At 29.8% G+C, this 11,426-nt stretch overlaps 1 protein-coding gene across 1 annotated transcript; it reads right to left on the bottom strand.

The window, feature by feature from the left end:
* Window positions 1-988: 988 nt before the first annotated feature.
* On the bottom strand, window positions 989-5,557 carry LOC123882257 (glycerol-3-phosphate acyltransferase 1-like). Its single transcript, XM_045931083.1, has 2 exons — window positions 4,782-5,557; window positions 989-2,163 (listed from the first exon to the last, which is right to left on the bottom strand). Exons 1-2 carry the CDS (start codon window positions 5,508-5,510, stop codon window positions 1,273-1,275), a joined length of 1,620 nt encoding a protein of 539 aa, XP_045787039.1. The 5' UTR covers window positions 5,511-5,557; the 3' UTR covers window positions 989-1,272.
* Between the last annotated feature and the right edge of the window lie 5,869 nt (window positions 5,558-11,426).

Here is an 11,426-nt window from a genome sequence, read left to right as displayed (position 1 = left end):
ATTTGAGGTATTGTTTGGTTTAAGAGAAATAGAAGAGAGAGAAATGTTGATTAATTTCAAAAGTACAATAATGCCCTTGTATTTTTTTAATTGATTTTAATTAATAAAAAAAAAACGATGTCTTCACTCTTCACCCATGATTTGCTTTGGTGATTGGATTGCCCTTGTATTTTTTTAAATGATTTCCTTATTGTTCATTGACCAGCAATTGATACTTTCAGTTCCTTTCCTCTCCAATAGTGCTTTTCCTGCGTTTTTTTGCAACTTTTCCTGCGTATTATTCTTCATATTGTTCATGAATTTTTTTCTAAAAAATAAAAAATTCATATTGAAGAGCCATTTTTGTAATTTACAGAAATAATTATAGATTGTAAATGAGAATATAAGACCAAGATTTAAATACATAGGTGAAATTGGAACAACAACACTTCTCTTCCCTTTCTTCGCGGTCTCAAGGAGAAAACAAAAGGCAATGGGTCCCACCATTTTATAATCTTTCTTCCCTATTTCTCTTCATTTCAAACAAGAGAAAGTCATCATCTCTTTCCTATTTCTCTCTTCTCTATCTCTCTCTTCCCTATTTCTCTTCAAACAAACAGACCACTAAGGTATGTCTAGGTCATAAAAAGAATTGTGCATAATTTGAGAGGTTATCACGGAAACATACCGAACTCTCACATTTGGGATGACTGGAGCAACCCACATTGGATGAACCAGTATAAATCTTGTGTGCTTAAATCTTCTATCTTTCTCTTTATTATAGATAGATTTACACATATCATAATCATATAAGTCAAATTAATTATGAAGTCATATACACTTCAGTGCAATAATCACACATATATCAGAATCATATTAGTTAGCATATCAGATTGATTCTGGAGTCGTATACACTTTTGTCCTCATTCACTTATACATCAGAATCATATCAACCAACATACCAAAATGATTCTGAAAAACAATTTTTAGAAGAGTCACAATTTAAACCTCTTTTTCTTGTGACTACTTCCACCATTATTTTTACTTGAGATTCAACATCTTTTATTGAACTAGTCACACAACCAAACCATAGGCAATGTCAATTCACAGTTCAACTGGTTGAGGACAAGAAGTAGAAGTACATTGTACATGAATATGCAATTCACTTTCATTTCATTAAAATCACAATTCATAAATGTCATAATCAAGATAACAAACAAGACCAAAAGAAAACTAGTATACAAAAAAAGATTGTCTAATCTTTTTTTAAAAAAGCATATAAATATATGATCATCAAGAGCATTTTTTGGAATTAACTTGTTGAACGATCCCTTCATTCCCTGCAAGCATCATGTACTTATCCCTCCTAGTTAAATTTGTACACTGAAATCCCAAAGCATCACCCAACTGTTTCTGAATATAATTAGCCACTTCAACACTTGACTTTCCACCAGCACATGTAAGTTCCTTAGGTACCTTCCCAAGAATTTGAATATGATAACTAGGTTTAGGATTCATCAAGAAAAATATAGGATCCAAACACTTCAATCCACTTGCTGTTGTACCATAAAACATGCTGCCATGACTATACACTGCCACAGGCACTATGTCATCAGCTAACTCGGCAAACAATGAACTAAACCTTAACAAATATGGTTCTCTACAAGTTGTTCCTTCGGGACAAACGACTATATCACCTTCTCTTAGTAATTTTTGCATTGTTTCGGCGTCCTGCTCTCTTTTTCGTGTTAACCTCACTGTCTTCATCGGTGCTAGGAACTCGGAAACTTTGCTTAAACTATATGTTACCGTTGTTAAAGGTCTTAATAATAGCGCGCTTAGGAAAACAGGATCTAATAGTGTCCTATGTGTGCATACAAATAGAACACCTCTGTTTTGTTCTGTTTTTTTAGGGTCAGTGCCTTTGAGGTATAGATCTAATCCAGTCCAACATCCTAATGGAAGTGATAATTTGATTGGCAAGAATCTACCAATAAGCATTCTATAAATTGCTAAAAAAAGTCCTAATGGTAGCCACATGAACATGTAGAGTGTTGATGAGGGTGTTGGCAAGAATGCTAATCTTCCATCATGAAAAATTATTGGTTTTGGATATTTGTCCCTTGGCATGATTGAGTTTTGAGTACTATTCTTGTTATCTTCATTGTTCACCACATAAGTTTCCTGTCATAATCATGAGCTGGAATTAGACACAAATTACATAATACTTCAACATAATTAAAAATGTGCCCAAAAGTACTATGTTTGGCTGTAATAAACAAAATTAACATTCGGCTTCACCAAAAAAAATAAACAACTGCATGAACTAAACACACCAATAATTAAGAAATGATTATGTACTCCCTTCATCTCTATTTATAAGACCCCTTTCAAACATAAAGTTTGTCTCTAAATACAAACTTCTTTTCAAATCCCGGAACACCTTTATTACTACTTTTTCAAATATAATCATATTTTATATTGAAATATGAAAAGTCAACTATAACGAGTACATCGTTTCACCAAGAACAATTGAATAATTATAATATTTAAAAAATACATATTAATTACACTATCATTTTTTCTTAATATGCGTGGAAATATGGGTTTATAATAAGTGACGGGGGAGTATTAAACATTAAAAAATATACAAATAGGTTTTACACTGCCTTTGCCAACCCTTTAAAAAAAAATTGTATAAATGATCTCCCTCTTTTTAGGAACACTGACAGCGGGTCGTGACTCGTGAGGGTGTGCACATGCACCCCTGAAAATTTGCCCTTGCACACCCTGAAATGTTCTTACGCTAGAGCCAATGATATCTCACTTTTGTTACATGGGCTGGTGTACTGTACACTGTGTTTTACTCTTTTTCATGTTAAATATAAGAGAAAAACTATTTTGTAATTCGAATTTAGTGTATCTAGTTTATATTATAGATCAGATAATTATATTTTCAATGAATCTTAAAAGTAGTTTTCCTCTTATACTCTCTCAGTTCCAAAATATAAGAGCTAGTTTGACTAATTCACGTATGCCAACACACAATTTTGATCGTTAATATCTTTAATTCTCTATTAATAAAAATTATAAAAACTTGATATTTTGAAAATACTCATCAAAACGAATCAAACAATATCTTATATGCTAATATTTATATCTATATATTATTAAAAAAATGGTCAAAGTAAGATAAATAAATAGTGTCATTTAATCAAATTAGCTCCTATAAAATGGGACGGAGAGAGTATTTAAGACCGAAGGGAGTATCTCTTAGTTAAATGTATCCTATGATGGGTAAAATGCATACCTTATGGATGGAATGGAACCCATAGGGTACTATTTCGGTTTTGAATATAAATAAATAAAAAGTAATATTTTAAATTTATTGATAAATATATATTTATTTAAATTATAAAATGTTTCAGATGCAAATTTTTCTTAATAAACGTATTTTTTTTATATTTAAAATTGGAGAGAGTATCGTTTAACACTATCATTAGCTAAAATAAAATACTAAAAAAAAAACCAGATAGGATTACTCGTTTTAAAAACGTTTCAGGATTTTTATTTGTTCTCATTCTCGTTTTTATTTACTATCTTTGTTTTTAATTTTTAGTTATTGACAATTCGTGATATTTCTCGAGATTAAAGGATATAAGCAGATAGAATAAAATAATGTTACACAAAAAACTAATAATGTTTCATCATTCTGCCACATCATCCCACTCATGTATGGTTATTTTTTAAACTACTTATATGACATGGAAGAGTGGTGATTTCTCATTGGATGTTTGTGTAAACTTGCTTACCATCTTTAAACTCGTATTACTCACTTAAATTTCAAGTGATAAATATTATTATAATTTATTATCAACAATGAATTAGTTAAAATAGTAAAAAAAAAATATTGGGTCCCTTAAACGATTAGTGAAGAGTTTGATCGATCTCTTATTCTGCATATTGAGAAAATTCGGTTGGAATGAGAGAAGTCACTTTATGTATCTCAAACTCCCTATCAAATATTAGTCAATGTTAATCGGAAGTAGTAATTTCATATCTATATCATAATAACTTAAAAATAAATTATAATTTATTAAATGTCTGAAAAATCATGAAAGATAAAAAAAAAAACTACGCATTTATTTTAAAAAGATAGTTATTTGTTTATGTAAAAATGACAAAACTAAAATTTTTTAATTTCATTAAACAATAAAATAAGTTAAAAATTTGCACCACTTGATCTGGATTTCAAGTTAAAAGTCTGCACCCTTGATCCAAGATTTCGGGGTCTTGGATCCGCGAGTGACTGATACATAGGTTAATAACATCTAAGAGAGTGTTTTGTACAACTCTGTAGTTTTTAGGGAAAAAATATTGAGAGGTGTTATTTAGACATAAAAAAGTATGGACAAAAGATGGACACATTTTTATTTGGAAAATGTTATTTAGACACAATGTTTTAACAAAAATACAACAAAACTACACTTGCTTTTTTTAATATTTGTTGCACACCTCGATATTCGTGATGTGAGTGGAGAAAGTACGATGTCGTATTTTTATCCAACCATTTTGTGTTTACATAACGCATATCTTTTTATTTACACATGTTGCACGCAAATCGAGGTCAAAAAATATTAAAAAAATCAGAAACAATATTTTTGTTAGTATTTTGTGTTGAATTATCATTTCCGAAAAATATTATGGGGAGTTCAGACATTATATTAAACCTTTAAAATATCCATATAATATTTGTACCAAAGAATTCAACTTTAAAACATAAGAGCTAAGTTCAAACTTACCTTGCAAGATGAAATGAAAAGATGATCATATAAACTTGAAGTTCCAATTCCAATATCAGGTTTTCTATCACCAAAATAATCTTTAAGTGCTCTATGTTTAACCACTAAGCCAGAGCTAGTGAGAAAACCAGTGAAGTAGCAACCAACAGTGTGTAACTCTGTCCCTATAACATCACCGACACTCAAATATTCCTTCAAGAATTCTTCAACCATAACTCTAGGAACACTTGTGATAACAACTTTTGACCTTGTTGAAGCCAAAACCTCATAAACTTGAAGATTAACATTTTCTAAATAAAACTTTGGTAAAACAACCCTTGAAACATTTTCCATGTCCTTTAGTTTTAAACCACAAAAGGTAATAAAAGTCATCACCTTTAGCTTTAACTCATAATCACAAATCATAAGTAAAGGACAAGATATAAGCAAGAAAAATGCTCTAAAAATGCTGCCACCTTCAAAAGCAATAAGCATGAAAAAAGGAAAAAAGGATTTAGATTCCAAGAGGACTCTATGAATGTCACAAACAAGTGTTTGTGACATTCTACCTTGTAAATCACATTTTGTTATACTAGGAAAAGGACAAGGTTGGTGAGGTGGTTTAGATGAAAGATATAATAAATTAAAACCATAACTTTTCATTTTTCTTGCAGCTCTATAATATGAATTAGCAAGTAGCATGTACAAAATTGAATCTACAACCCTTAGAAGTACCATTAAAAACATCATGATAGTGCAAAAAAAGGAAAATCTTTGTTGATGATTTTTGAGAATGCTTAAAAAGGAAAAAAGTTGATGGAATTTAAAGATTGGAAATGTGTGTCTACTATATGTGGTGAGGAGTAATGTGTATTTAGAGTCATTAAAGGAGTGATTGTAGGATTTGGTTAACCACACACTATTGGCATTAACTTCACTTTTCAAATTTTTATTTTCATGCTAGTGCTTCCTCCAACATGTTGGCAGAGATAGTAATAATGTTTTTAGTAGAGTAGGTTAAAATGTTGGTGACGCCTTTGATATAAACTGTTTCTTTCCTTAGTACATGTCACAGCATGACTTGTGATTTGTGAAGTTGACCTATCTAAGATATAAGTGCATGAAGCTGAATTTCTTTAAGACAACTATGACTTGTTTGTCTTATTGATAGTTGGCTTATCTCTGATCAGCGTGATTCTGATGTACCCACTGTGATACTAAACATAAGATTATGATTATCTTTGATGCATGATCTTTTCAGCACGGCAGACATTTAGAGGTATTGTTAGAAGAAATTGTTGTTTGTACAAGAGGTATTCACCCCACAATAGTATGAACAATAGGAGTTAGGATCCTCTCCATTTCCAATTATTTTCATTTCCTCCATTATTATATAGTTTTGGAAATATAAATGTAAAAGTGTGACATTAAGTGGGTCCAAATATCATTTATATACCCAAAAACATTTAAAAACTTTGATAATAGAAGAAATGGAAACAATAGAAAATGGAGAGGATCCCAACTCGAACAATAGTACTAAATTCAACTACAAAAAAAACAATACGGCCTAAGAGCATAAGTATACAATTCCAAAGCACTCAAGTAAGCCAACTTCGTGACTATCTTCCTATATAATACAAGGATCTACCCTTACTCTCCATTCATAAAGTAGACAAGGAGGATTGTGCCTTCTTAGCCAACACCCACTTGCATGATACATATTTTACCTTTTCCACAATGTTTTCAATCCCCACCATCACATTGAAAAAATCCTTTCATTCCCTGTACGCCATAATGTCCAAATCATCGCATGTCATACCATCAAAACAGTCTTGCAACTAGACTTTCCTTTGCGTAGAGGCACAAGAAAACTCTAAAATAAAGAAATATTGTGTCCCACAATACGGTAGTTAGTAATAACATACCACCTATGGACACTATTCCAAACTTATCGTGCAATTGGACATAACACAAAAAGATGATTTTCCGTTTTCAAAAAATCCACATCAAAGTGCAAGAGGCCGACAACCCTTGTCGAATGATTCCCCTTTGAACTAAGCTCGACCTCGTTGGTATTCGACTATGAAGTGTTTGCCATGAAAATACTATATGACCTTCGATGGTGCACAACTTTCTCACTCCTTTTTCAATACCACACCGCATGAACCCGACCAAGAGAAGGAAGAGGAAGAAAATTTTTATACAAGTACATATAATGAATTCAACATTGTACATACATCCACTATCGAAGCAATAAGCCCAAGAGTCATTTGCATATGAGTGACGACCACCGGATCGATTAATGTTAACAATTATTCCTCAAGTTACTCCTCCCATGAAATAGTATTAATTAATGTGACAAATTTATTTTTCATTTAATTTTTTTGACTTTTGTGTGTGCCTAAATTATGTGGCTAAATATTTTTGTGCATATGTAAGACTTCCTCCATCAAACAAATTCTAATTCCGTTTTTCTTTTGCAGTGTTCATATGTGCCAATAGAAAGTTAGAAGATATTCTTGCATATGCACAAGACATATAGACACACACAAATTAAAAAAATTAAAAGAAAAATAAAATGGTCACGTTAATCAATACTACTTTATTAATCATATTTTCTTTAATTTTTATTGTTTACTGTGAGAGTGCTTAAATTAAATTTATTTAGGTTAGAATTTCTCGAAAGTTAGATCACCCACATCATTGGATAAATTGACTTTTGAATTAATGATATTTATAATCTTTGGTCAAAATGCTCCTTCCAGGAAACTACAGTATCTTTTGTTCTTGACACATACAGTAACTACTACTAGTACATTATGGATTGTCACAGTTGCACTTTTGTTCACACATTCTCAAGGCTGTTATATACTGTATTGATCATACTTGAAGTGGATTGGTTAGCAGTTATGATTTTAATTGATTAATTAAACGTGTGAGAATTAATTAATCACGGACACATTTTTTTTTTTACGAAAAATACGTACACTTGTCATGTTGATGTTGTTTTTTTCTGGAATTCTCATTGAGCAAATATTATCACGTGGAGTTTACATTCCTACAATAGTCGTACTTTTTCTGTGACAAAATATAAGTAAAACTTTTTTTTTTAATTTATTACTGTATATAATTAATTAATTTAGTCAATAATATGTATTAGATATATTAATTATGCGATGAACCTAACTTAAGAAAATAACTTTTTCTTTTGTCATGAAAATAAATTTTACTTATATGCTGGAGAGAATACAATGTCCAGTAGCATTATGAAAATCGTTACATTTAGTGAATTGACATAAAAGTTCTTTAAATCTAATAAAATTTTTAGTTGTTGCATCGTGCAGATGTAGTAAGAGGCTGCCTAGTAAGAGATCTAAATGTGATATAATGCAACCGCATACATGCACATGCAATTGAATTTGAGATCTAAATAGTTACATTATGTCAATTTTTTCATCACTGGTATTCGATCCATAATTATATTTGAGAAAAGAGAAGTATATGTATAAGTGCGCTTTATGCCGTTTCGTACAAACAATTGAATAAGTCATGGGGTGGGATGTACCTTAATTGGTTGAATTAGTTGAGCAAAAAATTAAAAGAGTTAGCGTTTTAAGGTTCAAATCCCGATAAGGTATAAAAAAACAAACATAACAATTAATATAAAATTTAATTACATGGCTTTAAATTGGTAGTACAACATATTTAAAACCTTCAATAATAATGTTAACTTGTGCCCTTAAGGCACATGTTAAGGAAGCAAAAATAGAAAGGAAGCAAAAAGGAAGCAAAAATAGAAATTATTAAATGATAATTTGTGCATTTTGACTTTTGAAGCATTAAATTTCTTGTATCATTAAATGATGAATTTCTATTTTGGTATATCTTAACATGTGCCCTAAGGGCACATGTTAACAAGACCCTAATCTTAATTAGAAACTTTTTTTTTCTATTTGTTTGTGTGAGGGTTGGTAGACCAGCTCATGTGCAATCTTCATGACATTTAGTGATTTGGTGAAGCCATAATCATTTGATATATGGCTGTTCAAATATTCAATTTTCGTTAAAATTAAAAATTTAATAGGCAAAAAACTGTAGATCACAAACCACTATAGGTTGGTTATGGTGAAGAGTTTGAATAGAATATATAAAGTTTAAGTTCAATCCTTATTCAATCCATTGTTAAAAAAAAAACAAAAAAACTGTAATTAATCACATGTAATTGTTGGGGACTTAGGGTTGTTCAGTAATTCAAGATCCATTTATTCTAGTGCAAGTGGTTGGTATACAAGATTGAATATGAACTATGAAGCTCAACAAAATGAAAATCAAATCTTGTCGCACACTTCAACCTTCAACAAGCTAGGATGCTCCATAACACAAACACTACAATTTTTCACAAATTTAGAAAAACCACCCAGTCACGCACCACATCAACAACGAATGACAAGTAATCAATATTTAATTTTGTTATTTAGTTCCCCACCCCCAGCCTAGAAATGTACAAAAGCATGGCCCAAAGCGGCCCATTAAGAATATGTAATTTCAAAGCATAAAAAGTGACCAAATGGACTAAGTTTATCATCATATTCATATTCATAATCTAATTTCTAATTGGTGCAGCAAGGAGGTGAGAAATGAAAATTTCTAATTTATATCAAGAGGCTAATGGTGTTTTGAATTTATTTGAGTAGAAGAAAAAAAAAGCATTTAGATCTAAACTCCAATTTAAATTAGTATAATCTAGAGTTCAATTTAAAGATCAATAATTAATAAAAAAATGTTCAAATAAGCACATATTTAACAAAATTGAATGGAAAAAGGATAATGGTACAAAAATTAATGACTTAAAAGACTATTTTTTACAAATATATCTAACTTAAAAGATTGCATGATAGTCCCATAAGTCCTAGCTCAACTGACAAATATGTCAAAATTGTTAGGTCGGACGTCGTGACCCAGGTTCGAACCCGAGATCTCACAATTATATTAATTTCAGTGGATTACGAATTTATCTAAGACAAAAAAAATAAAAATAAAAGGTCGCATGATATATATGTCCTACACTAATTCAATAAGCTTAATTTATTTTCTGCTTATTTGGGATAGGTGAAATTGTGATGCACCTTGTACTTAAAAGTGATATTTTTTAGTATATTTTATTTTGCCTTTATTTTAAAAAAATTGTTTTGCTAACTCACTAAAGAAAATCACGTTGTCAACTCTTTCAATACTATATTGGTTGAAGGACCTTCAAATCTCTGTGTGCCTTTGATTTGTATGAGCCATCAAATTTATAATTGTTTGTTATTGCGTCAGTGTACTCAAGCATTGAAATGATTTATTTCACAAGCCAATCTTATATTGTTAATAATTTAAACTATAATTAAATTGTCTAAGAAACACGTATATATATACGACTAGAAGTTGTTGATTGAGATGGATTAAATTTGCATATTAGAGGTTATATACAACCTTTCATGCAACAAAACACACATGGATAGTTTAGTTGATTCTAATTGTGGATGACACACATCGATATATATATTTTTTTTTCATCGACAAAAAATAATATATTCTGTTCATATTAGTTTTAACCAGTTGTGGATTCTTAATAGTAAAATATGTTAAGTGAAATGGTTAGGATATATGTTTATAAAAAAAAGGTAATTTTCAGTTTACAAACCGGTTTTATAGAGATGAGTTAGACCCGTAAGCATCCTTCACGATTGGCTGAAACGTCTGCTATTAGATTTGTGATCAGGTCATCCACCATTTATATTCACGCTCCAAGTGCAATAACACTAGGCACGAGGTATATTTTAAGAAGTCTTGCATCGAATCGACTGCAAGATTGTCAAGATATGTTGTGGTGTTAGTATTTCGTTTCCTTTCTGTTTCTATATTCTATATATTTTTTATAAGTCCAACAAGATTTAGAAATGTCTCTCGTGTCTTTTTGGTTCAACAATTTTTTATTTTTTAAGTTTAATAGTTGATTAATTACCAAAACAAAATAAAAGAAAAATATCTAAAAGAAAAGAAAAAAAAAAGTGAATGATTTATATTAATCCAATATAAATAAAAGAATAACTCAGAAAAGTCATTAGAATTTTATTCTATTTCAATAATACTTTTTTTAAAAAAGATATTTTACTTATTAAAATAATAGTATATTAAATTAAAATAAATATTATTGAAATATTATTTTAATGATTATTTTCTTTTAAAATAAATATTATTGAAATAGAACAAAAGTTTAATAAACTTATAACTTATTTTATTAACTTATAGCTTATTTTTCAAACGTTATTTAAAGTAGCTTATAAGTTTATAGCTTATCATTTTCTTCTTCTAATTTTATCACTGCCATCGTACTTAAAAAAAATAAATAGTAATTAAACATATTATTTTTAGATCATTTCATACTTATAAAATAGTTCAATCACTAATTTTATCAAAAACTAGAAATCCTATACATTAACTTATAAAAAAAAACTTATAAACTATTCACTATATCCTTTATTTTTTAACGAACAACATATACATCCACATTTTTATAGTACCGTAGGATATTGGATTATTTATTTTTGTCGTTTCTAAAATGAAATGACTAAAAGCCCCCTACCCTTTCAGAAAATAAAACAACACATTACTGTGTACAGT

The sequence above is a fragment of the Trifolium pratense genome, linkage group LG4, assembly GCF_020283565.1.
Source record: "Trifolium pratense cultivar HEN17-A07 linkage group LG4, ARS_RC_1.1, whole genome shotgun sequence".
In the NCBI taxonomy this organism is placed as follows: domain Eukaryota; kingdom Viridiplantae; phylum Streptophyta; class Magnoliopsida; order Fabales; family Fabaceae; genus Trifolium; species Trifolium pratense.
This window is presented reverse-complemented; position numbering and strand designations above follow the sequence as displayed.